We start from the raw sequence: 25,266 nt of genomic DNA, 5'->3' as shown, positions 1-25,266 counted from the left end.
CATTCATTCCCCGAGTGACACACGAGGTATAACAGACAGAGGTACGGGACTTGCAGCCTCGTTTATCCTCCCTCTTCCAACCACTACCTACTACCACTACGACGACCACCGCCATCTTCACCTCTCCTATTTTTCCCTCTCTCTCCCCTCCACCCACCCCGTGCACCATCCCATTACAGGAAACTTCAACCGCGTCCTGCAAACTTGCTCCATATCCCAAGTCTGACCAGGCCTCTTGATGAAACAGTCGAGTCTTACAACAAGAAGCAATCTGGCGATAGCTTGACGACAGTGACCATCAAGCTGACCAAGAAATCCAGGGCTACTTGCCGAGGAAGGAAAAGAAAAGGAAAAATCAGAAGCTCTGTGCAGCGCCACCTGCCTGTGTATCAAACATCGAACCCCCCAGTCTAACACGCCATACCCCTGCTTCTCGGCCCTTTGCAATAGAACAGACAGACGACATTGCTGCATCATCATCGTCTGGTTCACTCCCACACCTCTCCTCCGCTGCTCGCCTGGGGTCCCGGATTGGGAAACGACATCAGCCCCGGTGACGACACGGGCATCAACATAACACAAGCGCACCGGCGGCTACATTGTTCCCTCTCTTTTTCCCCCTCTCTATTGTTGTTACTTTTATTTTTATCTCGGTTTCTGCGGGCTGTGACGACGCTGTCTCTCCCTCTTGTGCAGACGACCGGATCGCAAACCCTGACTAACACATACTCGCTTCCCTCTCTCCGCCCCCCCTTTTTTACGCGCAATCTTTTATATTACCTACGCACTGGGCCGCACGCAAGCACGCACCGCGCCTTGCTTGAGTAAGAAAAGGAGAGCGAGCAGAAAGGAAAGGCGGCACGACACACGACGCACGAAGAAAAAAAAATTACGAAGTTGAAGTCTAGTTCAAGAGGAAGATATTTCTTCTTTCTTCTCCTTCCCCTTCCCCCTCTCTCCTCTTTCAAGATGGTCACTCCGGCATGCTACACGTCCAGTGAAACAAGCCGTCGATACAGCCGTGCTTGCCCGCCGTATCCCCTTGGCTACCTTGAGCGGCGCTACCCACACCACCACCACCTGCCTTCTCACCACGACTCGCGGCTCTCCAAGACCATGGTCGAGCGAGACATGGACGATGCTCCGCGCAAGAGGATCGCCGTGGCTGTAAGTAGTTTTTGGGAGAACGAGGATATCCGTGACAGACTCTCAGCACCCCCTTTGCCCCTTCACCTAACTCGATGCTGAAGTCGTGAAGAAGACGTCAACAACCAAAACAGGAACTGACAATGTGCCTTCTCCATCCAGTGCGGTCGATGTCGAAAGCGCAAGATCCGGTGTAGTGGCGATCCAGGAAACGGCGGGCCATGTTCCAACTGTAAGAACGCCGGTCATGAGCCTTGCCTCTTCCTAAGGGTATGTACTCACTTTACTTCTACTTTCTATTTACCCTTGAGCCTTTGCTGACCTTGCTTGACTACGAACGAAATAAAGGTTTCCTCCACCGAGACGCACCTAAGGGACGGCAGCGCCGACTATGGCTACAACGTCGAGACGGCCCGCGCCTACCACGCCCGCTCAAGCGGCGGCTCGCTGTCGCCGCTCGCGGCCTTCAACGCGGCGGCGGCCCTGGCGGACGGCGGCGTGGCGGGGGCGGCGTACCGGCAGAACTCGTATCCTGGGTACGCGACAGGCGGTAAAGGCTACTATTCCACGACAGCATGGACTGGCGGCGCGTATCCCGACGACGGCGGGGTCGCCGCGGCGGCTGAGTATGGTCTCGGTGGCTACCCGGCTTATCCCACTACGGCGGCGCAGCTGGGCCAGGACCCGGCGGAGCAGCTGTACCGTTATGGAAGCTCGGCTTCGAGCAAGGCCGCGGGGTCAGTCTACGTGGATCCGGCGGACGCGGCGGCGGCGTCGACGTATCCCTACGGGAGTCTCGTCCATCGACCAGCAGGGGCAGGAGCCGCAGCAACAGCTGCAGCAGTAGCGGCCGCCGTGAGCAGCAGCGAACTACCCAACTTCTCGCTGTCGAGCATGGCGGCGTCCCTACCCAGCAGCCATGCCAACAACGGCAGCAGCACCACTTCCGACCGTCTACCCAACCCGCACCGCACGCTGTCCAGCTCGTCGTCCGTCTCCGCCGCCTACCGCGCCGCGGACGGGCTCCCCGCCCTCCTCGGGCTCGCCCTACAGCAGCAAGACGTCCACTTCTACGGGCGACGTCAGCACCTACGGCGGCGACTTTGGCGACTCGCCCGCTTCGTATAGCACGGGCGCCTCTTCCTCCGCGACGCTCTCTGGCCGTTCCATATCGACGCAGTACAGCACCGGCACGCCCACTGCCGCCACGACCGAGTACGGGGCCGCCGACCACGCAGGCGGGTCCTACATCTACACGGACAACAAGGTGTCCACGGGCTCACCCTTGACCTCGCCCTCGCGCCGGGGCTCGCACGCAGCGGCCGCTCTCGCTAATGGGCATGACTACGTGCCTGTTTCGCACAGCCACGTGCCGCAGACGCACCCTAGCTATGGCGGTGGCGGCAGTGGCCATGACCACTACGACGTTCACCATCATCATCACCATCACCACCCGCACCATCGCGCGCAGCACCACCCGCACCATCAGCAGGATTACGACGATGGGGCTACGACCGCGGGTACGGGCAGTGGTGCGACGTCGGACGGGCATGGTGGCCGACACCACCTGCGAAGATAGGAACATACACAGGGCAAGGATAGGCTGAGAGAGGAGGGACTTCCGGAGTCCCAGTCCAGCCAGCGTCATTCGCACACACAGAGAGAGAGAGTTTCCCCCAATCATTCCACTCCACTAACCCCTATTCCCAAACCCGATCCCCTTCCCCCACACCCGCCCCAACAACAACGACGAACGACGACAACTCATTACACACCGGTCAGCACGCCCCATGGTTCAACAAAAGGGGGAGAGTGTCCTTGTTTTACGAGCTTTGGGCTCGAATGCTGTGCTTGTGTGCAAGTGTCGTGTCGTGGCCGTTGTCAAGCCTACGACATGCTGCTGTGCAACCGAGGGCGTTGCTTTTCGCCCGTGTCAAGGCAAGGTCCCCACGTCCTGTCAGGTACGAAGGAGCTGCCTTGGCTGATGTCGTCCTTGCCGCCACCCATCATGATCATCCCGCGGGAGTCAGTTCGAGAACCCGGTTTTACCACACCAATTCTCCCGAAGGGCAGCATGACACCACAGCACGTCCATCGGCTGTCAACTCCATTGGCAGCACTCGCACGGCATATCGCTACACTTACACAGACAAATACGTGCATACAGCAAAGCGGCACAGCAACCCTTGACCAATTTTCTGATTAGATGATCTGATTTTCTCCCGACACGAGGCCATTCTCGCCTTCCTTCGATAAGGGGCTTCGTCGGTCAACCGGGGTATCTCGCTTCGACTTCCCCCGGCTGCCCGGTGTGTCTGTCTTCCACTGACACACACACCCGCACACTCACACCGGGCGAACGAACGACCAGGGCCACAATAACAGCAGACAGGGCTGTTCTGATTCGTCGGTGGCGTCGGCAGATCCAATCTATTCCGAAACGGCTCCCCGGTCTGCTGCTTTGCTTCTCCGGTGCTCACCTTCCGACGGCACTGCACCACACCACCCACCACCCCCTTTTTCTTTTTCTGTCACTTTTCAGCTTTACTTTATACTCGACCTCGGCCTCGAACTCTCGTGTTTCTAAAAAAAGAAAGAAAAAGAAAGAAACAGATCATTATGCACAAGTTGCATAACATATACCCTCTCCCACTTTCTCGAGGGGGGTTCCCGTCCCGACGGTTTCACACGTGGCGCACATCTCTTTCTCCTCACCTGGGCCTTTTCCCCTCATTCCCATCAATTCCAGGTCACAATCTCCATCTATTTATCCGCAATCTTCTTTTCTTCGATTTCGAAAAGCAACATCAAGGGTGGCCCGCCACCCTGGTCCTGGTCCTGGCCCCTGATCCATCATCCCTGGTCGGTTCATCCACACCCACCAACCCACCACCCTGGTCTATAATCTGTCAGAGAATCCCGGATCCGTCGCGTGGCGGGGTGGTGCGGCCGCTTGCTTTCCGTTCTGTGCATATCCGGTAGCCGCTGGGCGGGCTGGCTGGCTGGCAAGGCTTCCTTCCTTCTTTTTTCGTTCGCGCATGTCCGTTGTCTATCAAGTTTCAAATTGTTTTGTCATTGATCTGTTGTTGTTGTTGTTTTGATTACCTATTATCGTACCATCTTGTCACTTTTCATCTTTCTCGAGGGAATCCAGCAATCGCACCGCCCTCGCCCTCCCAACCCCCGGATCTTCTTCCTTCCTTCTCTAATCTACGATTGGGAAAGTTGATGTGTCATCCGCATATCCTTATCATACAACAACAAACCACCAAAACTCGAATTTACCCGGGGGAGGGGAATGTGCGTGTCATAGGTTACACACACACACACACACACACACACCCTCTATTTCTTTTTTCTTCTTCCCGCCTCCTTCTATCATTCTATCATGTCAGCTGTCACTTGTCATTTTATTGTACTTGCATTGAGATTATTAGACTTTTTCTCGTTTCTTGTCACCTCGCACAAGGGGGGGAGAAGGCCCGGCTTCTTCCACACGGAGACCCGGCACGGCGGCAGGAGCAGGTTTCGGAAGGTAATGAAAGAGACAGAGACAAAAAAAGAAGGTCGGGAGCAGGGAGAGTAATTTGTGCTTCTAGGTTTGTCGTTCTTTGCATTTGCGGAATCATGTTTAGTAAGTTTGTACGTTTTTGGGGAGATTGTTGTTTTATTTTCTCTCTGCCTGGCACAGAACAGACAGACAAGGAGGGTTTTCACTTTTACTACATTTCCTTTTTACACAAAAAGCATCATTGCTTCATCATCACCGGTGGTTCTGATTCAAGAGAGAGAGAGAGATACCATTGATCATATCACACACACAGCAGGGAGGAAGAGCCTCGAAAAATTGCATCTGGTGGCATGAGCATTGATAAAAGGGGGGTCAACCAATTGTTTATGTTCAAGACCAACACTCAAAGTACATGTACATATACTACCAATCCAACAATCTAAGTGATTGACAACATCCATTTTTTTCTGGCTTGCTTGCCTATCTTGATGCTTCGTCTGAGCCTACTCAAGTAATACGAGATCCATTAACTTCCCGACTCCGGCTCGAAGCCATCCCGTCGCCTCATTGGTATCACTGAAGTGTAGGTAGGTAGGACCACGGGACTGATGAAGAAGTGGTGTTCTCGGAGAAGTAAAGCTTGCTTGCCTTGGTTAGGTAACTACATCTTACTCAGCTGCCATCACAACACCCGTTATAGCTCTTGGAACCTCAAGGCGTGAGCGAGGGAGAATGGCTCATCTGCTGTGGATATTCCCGATCAGTGAAACTGATACAGTCGGAAATAGAAGTAGTGTGCAGTGTCTACTTGCCCTGGCGTTTACGCGCTTGAACAGTAATAGGTCTGATCCTGGTGGCTGGTGCTCCGTTCCGCTTTTGGTCGTGTAAGGTCTCTGTATGAAACGTCCAAAATGCGGTTGGGATCTTGTTACTTTTTACCGCCACGATTCGTATAAGTGCAAGCCGGGATCATGCGCCTCTAGCTCATGCCACCTACGACAGCAGACAGGCAAAGCGGTTGCCGTAGGCCATGCATAGTCGTGTGGCCTGGCCAAGCTGCTTTGGGAGATTAGCTTGTGAGCTGCCCCTTATGTGATCATCGTCTCCGGTAATCGTTGTAGCTCGAGCCCCTATCTCGGGACCGATCTCTACGGTCTTTTCCATCGTAGCGATCATCGCGGCGGCGCTGGCCGTCATACCGGCGATCACGGCCCCTGTCCCCATCTCGACGGTCGCGGCCCCTGTCCCCATTTCCTCGATATCCTCCTCCTCTCGGACTCCTGCTGCGACTACGCCGCCTCGCGTCGCTGCCCCCTCCACCTCGTCCTCGTCCGCCATCTTGCCGCCTGGGGCGCTCGTTATCAGCTCGACTGCTGCTTTCGCCGCCAGCCCCTGCCCCCGTATCGTCGCGTTCTGCGCGCTCGCCTTGCCTTCCATGGCGTCCGCGCATCTCCTCATCACTGTAGACCATGCCGTACTTGTCGTTCCTGTCGGCCACTCGGTCCTCATGGCGGTATTTCCGCCACTTCTCCAGGCCTTCCACACCACCCCATCCGCCGCCGCCGCCGGTCCGTCTTCGCTTGGCAACCTCGCCCGACCGCCATTCTTCACTAAGCTTGCTGACGCTTTGACTGAAATCGACGTGAATGCGCCGGTCGTCGATCAACACGCTTTGCATCTTGGAATATGCCGCCTCTGCCGCCGTCTTCTCATCATACTCGATAAAGGCGTATTGCAAGCTGTCGCCCGTCTTCTTGTCGCGGATGACTTCGCAAGACAGAATCTTGCCGAACCGGCTGAAGATCAATTCTAGATCGGCATCGGTCGTAACGGGATTGAGCTTGCAGACGAACAGGATGTTCTCGGGCGGTTTGACGTCGGCAAAGGGCAGATCTCCCATCATCTCCAGCGTCAAGGCCTGGGCGCGCGCCTCGGCCTCGCGGCGCTTCTTCTCGGCGGCCTCCTCGTCGACCTCCTCGTTGAGGTCGGCATCGTCGGCGATGCGCACCGTCGCGAGCTGGGCTTTAGTCGGCGGGGGCGACGCGCTGGGCTCGCGCAGGCCCGCGGGGTCGGGGTAGGGGTCGTCGAGGATGACGGTGTGCTTGATGCGGATGTCGACGAGGGGGTGGCCCTCCTTGTCGGTGATGGCGGCGTTGACCTTCTCGAGGACGTCGAACCCTTCCACGACCTTCGCGAAGATGGAGGCCCGGCCGTCCAGGTAGTCGGTGTTGTCGCCCAGGGTCACGATGAACTGGCTCGCGGCCAGGCGCACCTCGGGGTTGGTCGGGTGCGGCGTCGTGGCCATGGAGACGGTGCCGCGCTCGGCGTGTTTTAGCTTCGGGTGGAGGGTTGCGGGAAATGTCTTCTTGGCCGCGCTGCCGGAGAGGACTCCCCAGATGGAAGAGCCGCCATCGGAAGAGGGCGCGGTCGGGCCAAGAGGGTCGCCGGACTGGAAGGAAAAGTCTTGCTGTACCGAATGGACGGGTGAGAAGTTGTAGTATTTGATCTTGGCGAGTTTGAGGAAGTTCTCGCACTCCTTTGGGGCGTAGTCGACGAGTAGGTCGATGACAATGTCGCCTAGACTCGTTTCCAAGAGCACCGACATGATGGCGGTTGCCGTCGCGCGGCCAGACTCTAGGGTAACGAACCGTGGATAGAAGTAAGCAGCACAAGCTTTTAATTTCCGTACAGCGATGACGCAATCTTCCCTCGTCGTGGATGTGCGCAGGTCTAACAGCCTTTTCGAAAGTGTGTAGATATCTGGAGATGGTCGTTCTTGACCAGAGGCTGGTGTTGAGGAAACATTGAAAGTTGGGTGGAGACACACAGTGCTAGAGCGGCACCTAGAGCGACCTAAATGACATCGTTGGTCCCCTGGAACGATGCACTGAAGCTCCAGCTCCAGCACTTAGAGCTCTCCAAGCATACCCCACATGGCCCAGGACCCCACCTAATTTTTCTTTTTCCTTCAATGGCATCAAACCTCCAACGCGTGAACCAGTCGCGCCTGTCTGCAGTATTGCGTATTCTGGTCAAAGATCTGCGTCAAAAGTCGATCTGAACATTGACCATTTCTGCAACCTCGACTTTCTTGACAACAGTCAACTGGGTGCTGGAAGTCATCACACCATGAGCTGGGAATAGCGCAGCATTTTGTACTTGTCATTCATATTTTTCCTACTGATACCCATCCCGTTTCCGTCGTTTAATCTTTGCTTGCATCGCATCGCAACCAATATCCGAGTTGGGTGGGCTGTTTCATGTACCTCACCTTTCGATCACTCCTTACCTCATAATGTCGCAAACACACATGCGCCTCAACTTGGCCATCCGCCGCAACGGTCTTCCCGAGGCCAAGGTCGTATGGCCTGTTCCCCTCGAGGAGAATCCCACCATATCCAAGCTACTCGAGCAGGTTAACGACATCATTCCCCTCGAGAGCAGCGACTGGGGCCTGGACGACTACGCCGTCGAGCTCTCCGCCCCGATGGCTCCAACTTCGAGTGCCTCCATTTCCAGCCTGTGCGGACCGTCCTGAAGGAGGGCGACCATGTGCGCATCCGCCCTCTTCTGACCAACGACCTTAAGCAGCGTCGCCTTTCTGGCCGCTACCAGATTTCTACCGACGGAAAACATCTGATCGACGGTATCCCTTTTGGAAGGCCACTTTTGAAGGCTCCCAGGGGCAGGCCTGCCCTCGACATTCCGCCCCGCAAACGACGAAGAATTGCAATCGAGGAGGGTTCGGCCGAGGATAGCGATCCTGAGGAGCAGGAGCAAGATCGAGACAGCTCCATGCTGCTCCTTACGAATGGCGAAGAAAACGACAATGGCGCTAAGCGTGTCAAAATCAATACTGTGCCCCAGGTCTTCGGCGATGCATCAGATGATGAGGAGGACGACTCGGATTTTGAGGAAGATGAGATGGAAGATTCAGGCCTCGATGACGAAGATGACGCCCAAAACGACGAATCCGAATCGGTGTCGGATGGCGAACCACTAGATGAAGCCATGGACGAACAGGACTCCGAGGAGGATCATAATGAGGATGCTGAGTCGGAACATGAGGGTTCGTCTCCAAAAGAGGATGAATCTGGTCATGATGAAAAAGGCGACCACAATTCTCCCGACCAAGCCCCGGTGCAACTTGCTGCTCCGAAAGGGGTGGATCTGAGCGCGTTGGATGGTCCCGGTCTTCTTCGTGTGGCGTTTCCCTCAATCACCGTCTTCTGCAATACCATGCTCGCTAAGTGCGGCGGTAATGTGGACTTGGCGTACAAGGCACTCCGAAAGGTGTCCGAGCCTGTTCTTCCTCGCGATGAGTTCCGAAAGCGGTCCAGAGAGCAGGCCGCTGAGAAAGGAACAGCCGCCGACGCCGACGGTGTCTCAGGCAAAACATCACGCAAAAGTCGACGTGCTTTGGAACGCCCAGCACCAGCTAGCGAGTCACACGATCAAGCTGGCCTGGTCGACGATGAGGCAAATTCTGAAGGTGATGAAGTTGATGATTTTGTTAAGAAATTTGATCACCGTGGCCTCCCCCTGGTTCTATTTCGACGACCCCCAATCCGGTCGTACCAAGAACCACATAGTTTTCGAGGAGGAAAAGAAACCAAATGACAGCGTACCACCGAGTCGGGACGCAAGTACAGGACCCAAAGCGAAATCGAAGCCCACAACTGGCGGATCCGACGACAGCAGTAGTGACAGCGAGTCTGAAAGCAGCAATAGTGGGAGCGATAGCGACAGCGACAGTGGCCCCGAAGAGACATCTGCGAAGCGCAGCGCTAAACCTGCCACCCGTGGAAACCGTGGTACGAAATCCGATAGCGACTCCGAGGACACTTCGTCCGACGAGGATTCCAGTGATAGTAGCGACGAAGAGAGCGACTTGGAGCATAGCGATAGCGAAAGCAGCGACGAGGACTTTGCCCCTGGCGACGGTGCGCAAGACTCCGATTCCTCGTCCGAGTCTGAAAGTGACAGTTCAAGCTCCGATTCGGAGCAAGAGAAACCAGTTCCGAAAAGCCGGGACGCTGAGCGCAAGTCGACAGTGAAGGGAAACCAGACCGACCGTGATGCAAGCAAGCAACCGCAGAAAGCCGTCGTTTCAGCAGCCCAAGAGTCACAATCAACTTCCGGAGCAGCTCAGCGGCCCGAAAGCCTTGTACCGCCTGGCTCTGGAAAGCAGACCACCAAGCAACGCAACGCTCGGCGCCGTCTCGCGGCTCGAGCCCAAAGGATGGCCGCACAAGCCCCAGGGACTAATGCGAATCCTGGTGCCTCCATGCAAGCCGACTCGACGTCTCAACCAGACCTGCAGAAATCGACACAGGATGCTGAGAAGGAGCTGTTCGAAGCCAAGCGTAAAGCACTATTGGATGCCCTCAATTCTGGCGGTGCGGTCATTGGCCCGGATGGCGAGCTAGAGGCTAACGAAGTTGACGATACCACTACCATTTCGCAAAAGAGCAACAAACGAAGGCGCGGCGATCGATCTACACCGGACCCTGCTGTAGGGGAACCTGGTGACAAGAGCGTTGCGACGCCGGCAAGTCAGGAGACCGATCCAGAAGCCTCGGCTCAAAAGAGGCGGCGTGTCGATTTAGGTGCGGGTCGTCGCATGCTCTTTGGCGCCCTTGGTCTCCGTAACCCGAAGACAAAAGATGATGAGAAAAAGCTCAGTGCTAAGCTCATGGAGAATGTCCGGCCTCTGCAAAACGCTCGTTTGGAGACAAGTGCTGCTGAAAATGCAGACACTATGGACACAACCACTGATCCAGAAGTCTTAGAAGAAGACCCAGATGCCTGGCGCGACCAGATTGAGTATCGAGCTGTTGAGTGCTGGTACGAAGGAGTTGAGCTGAGTGAGCCGCCGTTCCCCTTTGAGCAGCGATGGGATCCCCAGCAGCGAGGCAACAGATCCCGAAAGGGAAAAAAGAGTGGCGGTGAGGCCGAGACAGCTGGTCAAGATCAGGAGGAAGAGACTAGTATTGCTGGCACAAAGAGAAAGCATGACGAGTCTCTGCAGCCGGTTGAGGAGTCATACTACAGCTATCAGGGTCAGGCCGGCAGCCAAGATGAGAACCTGAGGCTCAATTATGACGACGTCGAGCCAGAGCTGCCCATGGACAAAGCCGACCACGCCCAGCCTGATCACTCGGTTGCTGGAACGCATTATTCTGACTTGGATGATCTCCCCTCGTTGCCCAAGGATCTGGCTGTGCTGAGACAGCTCCAGCCCGGACAGGCGCAAGTTGGCATGGTCATCACATGGAAACAAGTAAGTGCTTCTTGCTTGAACCCAAAACTACTGGCCATTTGCTAATCTTTGACCCAGTTCATCCTGTCCGAGGCTGTCAATTGGCAACCACAGGTTATGGATTTGACTGGTCTCATCACGGACATCCATGGGGATGAGGCGCTCGAAGTCATCCTGGCGAAGAGGGACCGCCACCTTGAGCGCCCTGAGAAGCAGTACGACGAGCACACCGGACAACGCATCTATGGCCGTTTTGAGGCTCCAGATGACGAAGACGCCGATGAGGAAGATGAGGACCCCGATGAGGAGGCCCGACGGAAGCTAAGCTTCTCCGTGATGGATGGGTACACTACAATGATGGAACCAAGGGTTCGGCAGGACCCTTTGACGTCGCCCACGGCCGAAAGACGAGTTGATGTGAGCATGGACAACCCAGATGACGAAGTTATCGGGTCTGGTGAAGCTACAGGGAACCAAGATCCTGCAGACGATGGAACAACGTATCCTACATTCGAGACCACCATGGACTCTGGAATGGAGGATGCTCGCCCTTCCCAAGACGATCATTCTTTGATGACTGGGCCTACCAACTCTTCCAATGGTCAGCCGGGCCAAGGTCATCGATTCAACAATGTTCCAATCTCTGACTTCTCGCAGATTACTAGCTCTAGTCAGAGGACCCCAGGATCTCAAGAGCCAAGACCGACCAGTCACCAGCCTGCTATGGATTGGGCTGTTCCTTCATCTGATGATGCCGAGCCCGTCTTTCCTAATGGTGGACATACTACACCCACGCACGAACAATCTTCTGTCCCAACCACGCATTTCAACAATACGAATGGCGATATTCTGACCGGGACACCAAAGTCGACCTATCCGAAAGTGGTCGAGCGTCCATCGTCAGCCAGCAGTGACCACAGCGGCCGTCAACCGGACTTTGACACGACAGGGGAAATGCCCGAGCCTGATTCAATGAAAGATGCTACGGAGGGCGAGAGAGGTGGTCTTGAAATCAGCGAGCAACAAGAATCTGGCGAAAAAGTTGGTTCGCCACCTGCACCCAGCGCCGTTCGAACCTCCAGTCCCGCAGCATGCGCCTTTAAGGCGCAGCACGACGACGATTCAGACGCTTCATCTTCATCGTTGAGCACGGCATTGAGGGAAAGCTCGCAGAAATCCTCTCAGTGGTTCGGTTCTCAAGAATCACGCCAGCAGCCCCACTTACCGCCGGATTTGAGCTCGGAGAATGAAGAAGCCATGGACGAGTCTCAAGAGCTGCCGGAACAACAGAACGAAGAGGATTCTAACATTATCCCCGATAGCTTCCAGACTGCCCCGCAGTCGAAGGCGAACATGGAAACCTCGTCCATGGTGGGCGGTGACATGGATCGGAGAAAAATATTGGCGTCTTCGCAGGACCCTTCCACAAGAGCTCGAGGCCGAGTTGGATCCGATATCTCCCCGCCTCCCGTGCTACGCAAGACCAAGTCCACAAGCCCCTTTGTCAAGCAGCGGGACTCTCCCCAGTGCCCAGATCATCGCTGCAGCATTTCATACCGCCCGGAACACAGGTTGTCGAGATAAGTTCCGACTCCGATTCGGGCCATGGCTCTGACTCTCAGTCGGAGCACTTGCAGAATTCCGCAGACGAATACGATGAAACAGGGGCACCGACAGAGTCTTCCACGGCTTTACCTGATGGGTCAGGATGGGTCCAGAAGAAGCTGCCGGAAAAGGTGTCGTCTGCCCTGAGCGGCCGCAGCAAGAAAGTTGAGGGGGAAGGAGGGCGACGTACCACTCATCGCAACCTGTCCGCAAGCCTAAGACCGCAGCATCCGTGTACAAACAGCGCGTCAAGTCTCGTCGGACTGCCTAGTTGGCGGCTCTGCGGGATGCATGGCCTTGAGGGACCACAAGTGGTTACCGCTCATACCGCTCAGCCACTCGGAAGTGTCACATATCCGCTTAACAAGCTGCGAACAAGCTTTTAGCTTAAGTCTACTACCTTAATATGTATAGTGGGCCATCTCGATGTAACTCTACATCGGACGGCCCCATTGTCTGTTAGTATAATCATGCCGTTTTGCCAATACCCATGCCATGTTCGTGAAATGCCAGCGCAGTAGACGACTTTTGCTGTGAGAAGAAAGGGCATCAGAGGAATGCTGTAGAATACTTTACGTCACGGTATATGCACGCTATCCACCCGGGAGTTGGCGGGCGGCGCAGCACCCGCCCGGCAGTTCTCGGTCTTATAATAGACTTGCATTGGAATTATCGTGTGGTATAACACGATGTATCTGCGGACAGAGCTCCACCGCTGCCGAAATGCCGGCATGCTAACGCTGCAAGAGGAGGAATGCCCCTGAGGCAATGCAGGTTCGGGCGATCTTGCGGTCTGATTAGCAATGGCGATTGTGGATTGAAGGGACCAACGCACATCGTATGCACCTCTTGATCAAAGCGCGCGCGCGCCCAGAACAACAGAAAATTCTCACGATGGACATGCGTTCTCGAAAGTCCGGAAGAGTCGCTAGAGTGGGAACCGGGTTTGCGGAATTACGGCGTTACGGCTCGTAGGCAGGCTAGCCAGCTGGGAGATCGAAAGAGTGGCCTGTGGGTGTGGATATGCTTCTGTTATAGTAGCTCGCTATAGTTCTTGGCAGTATCTGGTAAGTCGACTTTGTAGTACGATTGAAGTGCGATTGTGGTGATTTGTGGTTATGCGGGCGCGGGAAAAGGAGGAGATGGAGGCTCTCGACCAGGCCATCATGGTCATAGCCAGAACCGGGTCAGAGAGCATGGCATACTAGGTACATGGCATGGTGGACTCGGGCTCATGCGAAGAGGGAGAGATCTGGGTGTATATAATGTCGATCATGGCCGCCTGTATCAACCTTCTCTCGCTACTCTGATCAGCAGCAGCAACAGCGCCAGTCTTTAGCAGCCAAGCACTTGATCTTCACTGCCTACTGCCTCTTTAAGTAGACAAGCCAAGAAGACAAGAACAAGACCAGAACCAGACAACCAAGAAAACAGCCATCATGGGTTCCTCCAAGGCCGCTGCTATCCTCTCCACCTTCGTGGCCGCCGCCCAGGCCTCGTCGGTCCTCCTCTCTGGCGGCACCGTCATCGCCTTCGACCAGGCCAGCCAGTCCCTCAACGTCGTGCGCGACGGCTCCGTCCTGATCGAGGACGACCGCATCGCGGGCGTCTACGAGAAGGGCGCGGCCGTGCCCGCGGCCGCCGACAACGCGACGCACGAGGTCGTCGACTGCACGGGCAAGATCATCTCGCCGGGCTTCGTCGACACGCACCGCCACGGCTGGCAGACGGGCTTCAAGACGATCGGGTCCAACACGTCGCTCGCCGAGTACTTCAACCGCTTCGGCGAGTTCGTGGCGGGCGACCACATGACGGCCGACGACGTCTACATCGGGCAGCTCGCGGGCCTGTACGAGGCCCTCAACGCCGGCACCACGACCTCGCTCGACCACGCGCACCACACCTGGTCCAACGCGACGTCGCGTGCGGGCCTGCAGGCCTCGGTCGACAGCGGCGCCCGCGTCTTCTGGGCGTACGCCTTCCACAACGTCACCGACTTCACCGTCCCCGAGCAGATTGCCGACTTCCGCAATCTGCTGAGCGAGATCCCGACCAAGGACACCCTCGTCACGCCCGCCATGGCCTACGACTCCTTCTACGCCAACCCCTACGGCCAGGAGACCCAGGACGTCATGGCTCTTGCTCGGTAAGTTCCTCTCCAAAGACAGAAATTACCCCTTAACCAGAGGAGAAGCTAATGACTTTGCGCTACAGTGAGTACAACGTCTCCGCCATGACCGCCCACTACCTCGGAGGACCTTGGTCCAGTAAGTTCTATGCCCCCTCCCCCTATATCTCATCCACAGTAGCCCCAGTACGCTAACCCTTACCTCCTTTTACCAACAGCCAACAACAGCCCCGAGCTGCTGCACGAGCTCGGCTTCCTCAACGACAGCATCCCCGTCGTCTTCTCGCACGGCTCCTTCATGACGGAGAAGGACGCCGAGCTGCTGCACTCGTGCAACCAGTACCTCTCCAACACGCCCGAGTCCGAGATGCACTACGGCCACTCGCACGAGCCCAGCATCCACTTTGGCGTGCAGGACCAGATGGCTTTGGGAGTCGACACCTTCTTCACCTACTCGACCGATATGGCGACCCAGGCCCGCATCTGGCTCCAGCACGCCCGCTACGCTTTGTACTTGGATGTCCTGAAGGACGGCGCCATCCCGCCCAACGACCCCATGTCCGTCAACCAGGCCTTCCTCCTCGCCACCCGCGCCGGCGGCCAGGCCCTGCGCCGCGACGACATCGGCATCATCGCCGAGGGCGCCGTCGCCGACGTCCTCGTCTACGACGGCCGCACCCCCGGCCTGCTCGGCTGGGTCGACCCCGTCGCCGCCGTCGTCCTGCACGCCGGCGCGGGCGACCTCGAGCACGTCCTCGTGGGTGGCAAGTTCGCCAAGCGTGACGGCAAGCTCACCGCCGCCAACTACGCCAAGGTCCAGGACAAGCTGCTCGAGAGCGCGGCCCGCATCCAGGCGACGTGGCGCGACCTGCCCGTGCCCGCCATGGACGGCAAGTTCGCGTCGGGCGCGCCGTACGTGCGCGCCGGCGAGGTCAATATCATGAAGGGCGTTTCCGCGGCCGAGGCTGGCAATGATGGGTACGGCCACAAGTTCGACTAAGTTGCCCTGAAAAGGGGTGACAGGAAGAGAGGGTCCAGCCACCAATCAATTGCTTTGATTGCTAATACCTGCCTGTTAAGCATCCCTGCTTGCGCTTGCTTGCTTGCTCCTGCCAACCAGCAAAGTCACTCGTTGCCTACTCTAGACGATGTCCAACCGGACTGCTTAGTCAATAATAACCAATAATAACCAGAATAATTCTGTCAGCATAATAATACAAATACAAAATAATAACCCGAAAACACTAAAGCTTATTTCATTTGTGAAGTTTGGTTCGATATCCTGGTCCTGGTCAGTATCTGGTCCTTGTCTCTTCCCCACAGCGTCGCAGCGAGTTCTTGATTTTCAGGGAGGGAAAACAGGGGGCGCAAGGGCGTTCTAGAAAACTTCCCGAGACCCGTATCTCCTGCCAACTAACTGCCAAATTCTTAAATCCCGTCCCAGACCCGTCGCAGCTAGGCCACTTTCTAAAAACGATCTTCATCCCCAATCTCTGTAGTAACCTTGATTTCCTGGTTTCTGATCTAGTCTACTGGATACTGGAGATGGAGCAGATCCTTGAAAAAAATTATACAGTAATAAGAAATCTTCCATTGGTTACGTACTCTTCGGAATAAGGCTTGAGATATACCGGATTTGAGGAGACCGGCTCTCGGCCGACATGGGGGCCTTCGCTTCACGGAGGCATCGGATAACACTGCAGGGAGCGGCTCGTTCGGCAACATGCACACCATGCCCATCAAGAAAGAGATTTACGAACGGCATCATTTACGTCATCCCCCATGAGAAGATCTCGGAATAACCGCCGGTAGGAGTGACACCCAGCGGGTAAATGCCATTGATAGGTTCAAGTGGACACAGACTCGGCTTCACCGGAACACTTGTCAAAATACCTTGTCCAAAATGCCACGTATGGTGATGATGAGTTTTCATATCCATCGAGTCCAGTCCAAGTTGTGTGATTTGTCTCCTTGGTTTTCGTGCCCGAAGTGCGAGCTCGATAAACCCGCGTCTCCTCCTTCCCGGGCACCACCCACGGCCAGTATCCCTGTGCAAGCCTCAGATACAGACGCTGGTATTCCCAAGTGACAAAAATAAGTGCAAGGGTCAGTAACTGGGAACTTGGGAATCAACACAGCGAACCCCCAGTGCCTTCAGGCCGGAGGTTTCTGTTGCGGCTCATACGTCCCTGGCGCAATTTGGGCCACGAAGAACATGGACACAGCGTGGGAACAGCAAGTGGCCCTGACGAGCATGCATCATCCCTTGCCATATCTACCTACCAGCCCACAGGTTCTCGGTTTCGTACGGGAGCGAGCCATCGGAAGCCCGGTCTTCTATCCTCGCAGGTCCGACATTGGCTGACCCTTGTTCTAAATCCGAATTCTTCTTGCCAGCCACCCGGGCTGGGCAAGCTGGGCCCTGTTTGCTGGACCTTCTGCCCGGGCCGAGCCAGTCGGTTCACTTGCTCCCAACGGATATACGCCGTTCGGAAGTGCCGCCGTCGTACAACATCGGTAGTCCTGCCAGTGGCCTCAACCTCAAGGCACGTGAACCCCTCCATACCAAACCGTATGCCTCAAGATGGTCAAATCACAACACCACGATTTGAGATTCGCAGAGGTTCCATGGAAGACATTGGCTTGAGGATCTCCCAACAAAAGCACGGGAGATGATCCAAGGGCACAGCGGGTTGATCTCTATTCGTATCAATTGCGTGTCGTAGCTTCGCCATTCCGTCTCGCGGGCCTATATGTACAAGGTCTTTCCCCCTCTATCCGTGACTGCCGCTGCCTCCGGCCTAGTTGCTGCGCGCGCCCTCCTTGGCCTCTCGGAGCTCGTTCATCTTGACCACCCGCTTCTTGAACTCCTCGTATTGGCACTTCTCATAGCTGTGGCGCTCGTCCTGTAAGTGTAGTAGAAAATGTCAGCATTTCGGTCCTCTGGGTTTTCTGTTCCTGAGCTGGTCGATCCTCTCGCGGGTCTCGGGGGTCGGCTGTGGTTGAACGTACACCGCACTTCCAGGGCAGGTAGTAGGTACCTTGACGGCAGCGGTTCAGCGGGATCAAGAGGTTCGCGCAGCTGTCGCGGTACTGGATCGGCAGCTTGGCCTCCCGCATCTCCTCGCGGGTCGCCTCTGTGAAGGAAACGTCAGTTGGTTGCTGCTGCTACTACGGGCATACATAGATGATGGAGGGCGCGCGGGCGCATGGCTGGGCTTACTGGGCAGAGACTCGGCAGAGCTTCCGGCCATGTTTGCTGGTCGAAAGAACGTGCTCGTGGGGGGAGTTGAATTGGTTGGGGGCGAATGTCGCTGTCGTCAAGACGTCGTTCAATGGACTTCAAAGCTCTACCTCGATGCCAATTGAACCTCAATGGCGCATATCCGCTTGGAGGCACGCTTAGCTTCCCCGGTCGTCCAGTTGGTCGGCGGCGGTGGAATGAATTGCCGATTTTGCGGCTGGCAGGTGAGGTATGCCCCACTTCACTCACCTCACTGTGGCTGGAGGGTTGCAGTTCGAGGTGCAATTAATATAGCAGAGCATCAATGAATAAACACTCTCGCTTGATCCAATTCGAAAGTCAACCTAATCCTACGACTTAGCAGTGTTGCATCTATTTGCTGTTTGCTGGTAATGTCCCTTGAGACATCCCGGAAGTAGGCGAGGTTTCCCAAGAGCGACCAAACTGGTGGATGTCTCCCGCTCCCGCGAACTGCGTGTAACAGCAGCAACAACAAGCCTGCCGGTGGTCGGCTCTACGGTCCACGGTTATTGCTATTGTGCACCAAATCCGGTCGAAATGGACAGCAAGGTCGCATTGAACTGCTCGTCTCAGGAGTCCTGGTATAGCCATCGATTTCCTGCCCAGAATCAATGATGACGAGAACATGCCAAGACCCAACCGCCATCTGAGTTTCCATCTACTGACTCCGGATCCTCTGGCGGTCGCGCACATTGACATGCTTGACTCGCCTAGTAGAGAGTGACAATGACACTATCTAGACCGTGACCTTCCTTTTCTTTTTCTTTTACACTTTCATCAGATGCCCCAGCTCATCTGCCGCCTCGCCAGGCACTGCAGGCCCGTCGTGGCACCCGCTGCACCCATCGCACTCGGACCTTCTAGAAGCAGCTTAGCGGTCCTGCGGCACTGGTCAACCGTCAACTCAACTTCCGGACTGAAGCTATCTGACGGATCGGCCTATGCGCGGGTGGGGTGACCGCCCATTGGCAATCGATCTTGTTTACTGCCTATTTGGGCCATCGCGGCCGGCTGCCTGCTGCTTGTTATCTCAGCCCCCCGGTCAGAGATACGCGGGCAGCCTGGCGATTGGGCCTTCTTGAGCAAAGCGCTGCAGATATGATCCCCGTGCCGATCGGTTGCATCTCAGTCCCCTCGATGCTGCGTCCATTGTCAAGACTCGGCATGGGTAAGTACATTAGTTTGCCAGAGCGCTCCGGCACATGCCGCCAGAGGATCCGGATATGGCGCGCACCGTTATCGCCTTGGGCGCTCGTGTAGGTATGTGTTAAATGTTTATAAGCCAAGTGATCCCTCTGTGTGCGCCTTCGGGCTTTCTGGTCCGGTAGGTCTGAATCTCATCCATTCTCGCCCTTCCCTCGCGTCGGACGTTGCTGTCTTTTCGTGTCCCCTACCGCTTCTGGTTTGACGTCGTCGTCGAGATGAGGAATTCGGTGTTCGTGTCTCTGTTCACGGGTGCTGCGTGGTTCCAGGCCTCTCTCGGCTTGTTCCCGCCGGCACCCAGGATGGAACCTCTCGAGTTGGCCGACAACGAAATGACCTCCCTGATGGATGTTTCCGACCCCATGACCGGCACTGGCACTTTTACGCAGTTGATTGACCACGATAATCCGGACGTCGGGACTTTCTCCCAGTCGTTTTGGTACAATGCGACCAACTGGAAGGGTCCTGGTTCCCCCGTGCGTCCAAACAAGACCTCTCATACGTGCGGTAGATTTCCCCTGAGCTGACCGTCAACAGGTTGTCATTATGACACCGGGCGAGGTCGCCGCTGCTGGGTACACGGGCTATTTGACCGAGAAAGCACTGACCGGCATGTACGCCAAGTCCGTCAGCGGCGCAGTCATCATCCTTGAACGTATGAGCGAACTCCCCTTCCTACTACTACAGCTCATGCTACGCGACGGAATCCTAATACGGAGAGACAGATCGCTACTGGGGAAACTCGAGCCCGTTCGACGAGCAGACCACCAAGAACTTGCAGTACTTGACGTTGCAGCAGAGCGTGGCCGACTTTGTCAACTTTGCGCGCAACGTCAAGCTGCCTTTCGACCCTAGCGGGAAGACCAATGCGCCGCAAGCGGTACGATATTTGATTCAAGACTGGTGGAATCGATTCGGTTGCTGACTCTACTTGCCAGCCCTGGGTTTTCACCGGAGGTTCCTACCCTGGTGCCCTAGCAGTTTGGATCGAAAAGGTGAGTGAAGTGGGAGCGCGAGCGCGAATAATCGTACACGGATTGCGTCACCAGACACTAACTCACATCTTGCGCAGTTGGCCCCGGGTACCTTCTGGGCATACCACGGAAGCAGCGGTCCGCTCCAGGCCATCTACGACTACTGGCAATACTTCCAGCCGATCCAAGATGTGAGTAATTCCACGAGCCGCGCGCCGCACCGACACACAAAGTCAAATACTTGGGATTTCGAAGCTTCTGACGCTCGGCCCAGGGCATGCCCCAGAACTGTAGTTCGGACTACTCGGCCATCATCGACTATGTGGACCAGACCTTCACGCAAGGCTCGGATAAGGAGAAGAGTGCGCGTAAGTACATGTCCAAGTCGGGGTGTCAAGCCCAAGCAGCGTGTCTACATCATGCATTATTGAAGATTCCCAAGCGCAATCATAAGATCCGGTCACTAACACTGCGCAATACAGTCAAGAAGATGTTCGGTGTCGACGATCTCGAGATGGATGAGGATGCCGCCAGTGCCATCTCGTCTCCTATCTGGGCATGGCAGAGTATCCAGTTCGACTCCGGTTACTCCAAGTTCTACCAGATGTGTGATGCCATCGAGGGTGCCTTTACCAATACCTCTTTTGCCTACGGCCAACAAGGCGTCGGGCTGAAAAGCGCACTCCCCAACTTTGCCAAGTGGTTCAAGAAATCATATCTCCCAGGATGTGGGTACCCTTCTCATATCGGACACTCGTGAATGTGCTATTGCTGACTGTTTCTCTCTCTAGACTGTGAGCAGTATGGCTACAAGGACTGGAAAGGCAAGATGAACGTTCAGTGTTTCAACTCGTACGACAGCTCCATGGAAGCCTTCAAGGACTACTCGCCCCAAAACACGGTGGGCCGGACCTGGGTTTGGATGACCTGCAATGAGCCCTTCTTCTACTACCAGACGTAAGCCATCCGTCGCTTCCAATTAGTCGCCCCCGAAAGGGAGCATCGTTTTTCTATAGAGAACAAAACCACTGACCATGATACAAAACCACAGCGGCGCCCCCGCAGGCATCCCCACCGTCTTCTCCCGCCTCGTCAACGCGAGCTACTACCAGCGCCAGTGCGAGCTGTGGTTCCCGCGCGAGGGCAAGTTCACGTACAACAGCGCCAAGGGCGACACGGCCGAGCGGCTCAACGCCGAGACGGGCGGCTGGCTGTACACCAACACGACGCGCGTGCTGACGTCCAACGGGCAGTACGACCCCTGGCGGCCCGCGAGCGTCTCGTCCACGTTCCGGCCGGGCGGGCCGTTCCAGGGCACAGCCCAGGCGCCCGTCATCTTGATCGAGGGGTCGCGGCACTGTAATGATCTGCTGCTGCGGAACGCGGTGCATCCACCTGTGCAGGCGGCGATGGAGGCGGAGGTTAGGCAGATTACGGCGTGGGTTGGGGATTTCTATAAGGGGGCAAAGAACGGAGGCGGGTGGTTAGGGGTGGGATCGGGAATAGACCTACCTTGAAGGCGTAGCTGGGCTTTGGTCGGGACTCGGGTTGCTACTTGAAGTTTGGGGGAGGTGGCGTTGGTGGACAGCAAGCGTTTTGGACATGTTTCTTTTATCATATATCGATATTTCTACATATCAGAATTCATATTGTATATATTTTTACGATTCTGGATAACTTCTCTGCAATCCATGAAGACGTAGTTGACGACCTTGTAGTGGGTGATGCACCAATGCTAATGCAACTACGCGCTAAAAGGGGCTTGGCCTCCAACCCAGCTCGGCCCAAGCCAAGGCCAGGGCTGAACTCATCCCATCTCAAGTCAAGTCATCCCACGTTCCTGTCCCTTGAGCAAACACGAAACTCATCAGATTCATTCAGATGCAGATGGGGGCAAAAGTTAGAATCGCCGGAAATATGGAACGTTCTATTTGTAAAGTTGGATTTGGAGTTGACGAAAACTGATTGAATCAAGGAGAAGGTCTTGACGACGCGAGCGCAAGTCACGGCGTCGGCGTCAAAACACTTTCATGGTGGTGCCAATGGTTGAATGAACCGGCTGGATGGGTTCCGAGTCGGTATTTCTTGGCAATGCGGTTAGGCATGATTACGTACATACTGAGGTAGGTCATACATACCGTTGGAGATATGCACATGCCTGGGAGCATCTCTCAATGATCGGGAGGTTAAAGTCTGGCGGTTAGAAGAAGGAAACCATTCCATGGGTGGTAGTATCGATATGGCATGATTTGGGCAAGGGGTGCGACCAACGCCCGCCGGAATGCGGGGCAGAAGCCGGGCGTCCATCCCGACCGGCGCTTAGCATCAATAAAGGATGAGACCGACTCGTGATTGGGAAGCATGTCTCGTTACTCACACACTACATCTGACACCTTGCTGAAATGATGTCAAGATCTGGGAGACGGGCAAAGCCCAGGCTGCTTACATGGGGCGAGATCCGTATGTCTATCTTCCAACGAATTCATACCGAATGAACCATCTCACTAACATACATACGCCTTCCCCTGTAGTGCCATGGCAGCGGTGCGTGAATCCGAAGCTGAAATCCGCTGGCAGTATCGATTGCCTTTCATACGCGTTCGCTGATACGGGCTGTTCTCCTCCACAGCGATAATGAGTACATCATCACAGGCTACCGGTAGGTCACTCGAACGAGCTTGGCCTACGGGGTTCCGTTCTCGAAGGCAGGCAGCAAAGACCCATGAATTGACATGATCCTCCAGTGCTGCGAGCTTTTCTCATCCCAAGTCGCTCAGGAGTGTCTTCCAGGTGCATAACGAGACTAGTGAGCTACCCTCTCTCAATTACTCCCTCTCCTTGAAGCTCACCACATAGTCCTGCAGCAAACATCTGGTCTCATCTGCTTGGCGCGCTCTGGCTTCTTCGGAGCTCCCTCCAGTATCTACAGCACCAACGCCCCATCTACAATGCCTCCTTCGGGAATGGGCTGGCGCTCGGGGTGTACTATTTCGCTGTCATCGTCTGCTTCGCCCTCTCGACATTCTTCCATACATTTTCGGACCATAGCCCCGGTATGCACAAGATCGGTAATGAGCTGGATCATCTGGGCATCGTGCTCGTCCTTTGGGGCACTGGTGTTTCAGGGGCCCATTTCGCCTTCAACTGCCATGAAGCACTGCAAATAGAATACGTATGCTTCCTGTCAGCCACGGCTCTTGGATGCGGCGTCTTCACCCTGCGGCCAAAGTTTCGGCAGCCGGCATACCGAACGACGCGGTTCCTGCTGTACCTGTTCTTAGGGGCCAGCCTCTTCGCCCCCATCTTTCACGGCCTAGTGCTATACGGCTACCCGGTACTAAACAGCATGATGGGCCTCGAGAGCTTCCTGGGACTAGCCGTCATCAACTTCTCCGGCTCGGCCGTCTACGCGGCCAGGATCCCCGAGCGCTGGTTCCCGGGCGCGTTCGACTACCTCGGCCAGAGCCACAACCTGATGCACGTCTTGGTGCTGACGGGCGCCCTGGTGAGGCTCCAGGGCCTCTTGGGCGTTCTGGAGACTGGCAGGGGCCATTGGAGAAAGAGGCATGCTTGGGGCTTGTTTGAGAGAACTCCGTACCTGACACGACCTCCAATCCCCTAATCGCTGTTAACCTACTTCGCCGCCCAATCAGTTCCCCAAGCAAGAAGCACAGGTAGAAGCATGGGTAATGGAGAAGGACTTTTATTGATCTATCCTGACCATGCAAATATGCGCCTTTACGCCAGAGAGATGAGTTCCTCATGAAGATTCGTACCGGGGATGGTGGCCGCCTACCTGCAAGCCAGATCCCGGTTTTGGTTGCGAGCCAATTGTTCACCATTCTTTTAGTTCCATAATGCCACCCCATTAGAGTATATACCCCACTGCTCCTTGAGTAACCCAGCCAGAGCAGGTCGCATCTTTCCTTCCCTTCCTAAAACGCGACAGATCCCGTTCTGGCCGATGCTCCCCGCGGGCCTGAGGCAAAAAGTCCCAATCGCATGCCGTGTATGGTATATTCGTCGACAGTCTTGATTTGAATAAACCTGAAAGATTTTCGTTTCCTCATTCTGAAGGTTTGGTTGATGTTCGTCATCATGTCGTCGCTATCGTCGTTCACCTTCAATATCCCACATTATTTCCCCCTCCCTTCCTTTTCTTAGAAGGAAATCAAACTCAAACCCGGGAGAGCCGCTTGATCTCGTGGCTCGTCCGCGTCTGCCGCGCCCGCCGCCACTGCACCAGCTCCAGCTTGGCCAGGATCACGACGGCGAGCTGGATGACGAGCAGGGGGCACAGGTTCCAGAACCAGCCGTTCATGATGCTGACGGCGGCCTTGACGTCGCCGCGGCTCTCGACCAGGTCCAGATTGAGCACGGCGGGGAACCAGCTCTGCGGCGTCCACGAGTCCAGCGGGTACGGGTCCGCCGACCCGGATGTCGAGGACGAAGCCTTCATCGCGGCCTCGATCCGGATGCTTTGGCCCTGCCGCGCCGCCGTCACGTTGTAGACGTACCCCAGCGTCGCCGCCGTGAAGAGCAGCAGCGGGATTTGCAGCGCGACCCAGGCGTAGTAGCAGTACAGCAGCGCGCGCGACTGCAGGGACGCGCTGTGGCGGAGGTGGTAGCTGTTGCGGTGGTAGAGCCTCAGGTGGCGGCGGCGGGCCCAGAGGGCGAGGAAGCCGCCGACGCAGACGAGCAGAAACGCGGCGCCGCCCGCGTCGGCGAGCGCGACGTAGACCTGGTTGATCAGGAAGTTGGCCGGGACGCCCGCGAGCGTGTACTGGGGCGAGTCCGGGGTCGCGCCGTCGTAGAAGTGGAAGCCGGCGCTCGCCGTCGTGTGCAGCCAGGCCAGCGTCGTGCTGACCAGGCCGACCTCGATGAGGGAGGTGCAGATGAGCAGGACCAGGGCCAGCTCGAGGCAGAGGGACAGCGTCGTCGTCATGTTGGGCTCGCGTCGTCGGCTTGTTCTAATATTTTTCCCCCTTCTGAATTTCTGCTCTCCTTCCGGTTCCCTTCCCTTTTCTGGGTACTTGTTTTCGACCTCCCGGCTTCTTCCGAATGGAAAGAGTATGATACCAGGACGAGGACGGAAAAGAATGAGAGAAGACCTAGAAACAGAAGAAGAAGAAAAATAGAAAAAGAAGAGATGGAGTATCGTGGCTGTCTTCG

The 25,266-nt window shown here is 56.0% G+C and overlaps 9 protein-coding genes across 9 annotated transcripts; 6 read left to right on the top strand and 3 right to left on the bottom strand.

The window, feature by feature from the left end:
- Window positions 1-969: 969 nt before the first annotated feature.
- On the top strand, window positions 970-2,725 carry PG997_011619 (uncharacterized protein; the record flags this gene model as incomplete). The annotated part of the gene is made up of 4 exons (XM_066815934.1): window positions 970-1,167; window positions 1,309-1,416; window positions 1,495-2,135; window positions 2,200-2,725. The coding sequence occupies 4 exons, from the start codon at window positions 970-972 to the stop codon at window positions 2,723-2,725; spliced, it is 1,473 nt and encodes a 490-aa protein (XP_066665224.1).
- A 3,028-nt stretch (window positions 2,726-5,753) lies between these two features.
- Window positions 5,754-7,262, bottom strand: PG997_011618 (Peptidyl-prolyl cis-trans isomerase-like 4; the record flags this gene model as incomplete). The annotated part of the gene is made up of 1 exon (XM_066815933.1): window positions 5,754-7,262. The coding sequence occupies one exon, from the start codon at window positions 7,260-7,262 to the stop codon at window positions 5,754-5,756; it is 1,509 nt and encodes a 502-aa protein (XP_066665223.1).
- Window positions 7,263-7,952: 690 nt separating this feature from the next.
- Window positions 7,953-8,195, top strand: PG997_011617 (uncharacterized protein; the record flags this gene model as incomplete). The annotated part of the gene is made up of 1 exon (XM_066815932.1): window positions 7,953-8,195. One exon carries the CDS (start codon window positions 7,953-7,955, stop codon window positions 8,193-8,195), a length of 243 nt encoding a protein of 80 aa, XP_066665222.1.
- A 257-nt stretch (window positions 8,196-8,452) lies between these two features.
- Window positions 8,453-12,503, top strand: PG997_011616 (uncharacterized protein; the record flags this gene model as incomplete). The annotated part of the gene is made up of 3 exons (XM_066815931.1): window positions 8,453-9,202; window positions 9,261-10,940; window positions 10,998-12,503. The coding sequence occupies 3 exons, from the start codon at window positions 8,453-8,455 to the stop codon at window positions 12,501-12,503; spliced, it is 3,936 nt and encodes a 1,311-aa protein (XP_066665221.1).
- A 1,460-nt stretch (window positions 12,504-13,963) lies between these two features.
- PG997_011615 (uncharacterized protein) lies at window positions 13,964-15,652 on the top strand (the record flags this gene model as incomplete). The annotated part of the gene is made up of 3 exons (XM_066815930.1): window positions 13,964-14,670; window positions 14,739-14,791; window positions 14,871-15,652. The coding sequence occupies 3 exons, from the start codon at window positions 13,964-13,966 to the stop codon at window positions 15,650-15,652; spliced, it is 1,542 nt and encodes a 513-aa protein (XP_066665220.1).
- Window positions 15,653-17,453: 1,801 nt separating this feature from the next.
- Window positions 17,454-17,906, bottom strand: PG997_011614 (NADH:ubiquinone oxidoreductase- B18 subunit; the record flags this gene model as incomplete). Its single annotated transcript, XM_066815929.1, has 3 exons — window positions 17,454-17,558; window positions 17,665-17,789; window positions 17,876-17,906. 3 exons carry the CDS (start codon window positions 17,904-17,906, stop codon window positions 17,454-17,456), a joined length of 261 nt encoding a protein of 86 aa, XP_066665219.1.
- Window positions 17,907-19,338: 1,432 nt separating this feature from the next.
- On the top strand, window positions 19,339-21,584 carry PG997_011613 (uncharacterized protein; the record flags this gene model as incomplete). The annotated part of the gene is made up of 9 exons (XM_066815928.1): window positions 19,339-19,596; window positions 19,658-19,775; window positions 19,846-20,000; window positions 20,059-20,115; window positions 20,193-20,285; window positions 20,369-20,462; window positions 20,577-20,822; window positions 20,886-21,051; window positions 21,146-21,584. Coding segments are annotated over 9 exons (1,626 nt in total), but the record flags the coding sequence as incomplete, so codon positions are not given.
- Window positions 21,585-22,728: 1,144 nt separating this feature from the next.
- Window positions 22,729-23,716, top strand: PG997_011612 (uncharacterized protein; the record flags this gene model as incomplete). The annotated part of the gene is made up of 2 exons (XM_066815927.1): window positions 22,729-22,753; window positions 22,959-23,716. The coding sequence occupies 2 exons, from the start codon at window positions 22,729-22,731 to the stop codon at window positions 23,714-23,716; spliced, it is 783 nt and encodes a 260-aa protein (XP_066665217.1).
- A 555-nt stretch (window positions 23,717-24,271) lies between these two features.
- Window positions 24,272-25,039, bottom strand: PG997_011611 (uncharacterized protein; the record flags this gene model as incomplete). Its single annotated transcript, XM_066815926.1, has 1 exon — window positions 24,272-25,039. The coding sequence occupies one exon, from the start codon at window positions 25,037-25,039 to the stop codon at window positions 24,272-24,274; it is 768 nt and encodes a 255-aa protein (XP_066665216.1).
- Between the last annotated feature and the right edge of the window lie 227 nt (window positions 25,040-25,266).

Source organism: Apiospora hydei (genome assembly GCF_038363865.1).
Source record: "Apiospora hydei strain CBS 114990 chromosome Unknown utg000008l_segment0_segment0, whole genome shotgun sequence".
Lineage (NCBI taxonomy): Eukaryota > Fungi > Ascomycota > Sordariomycetes > Amphisphaeriales > Apiosporaceae > Apiospora > Apiospora hydei.
This window is presented reverse-complemented; position numbering and strand designations above follow the sequence as displayed.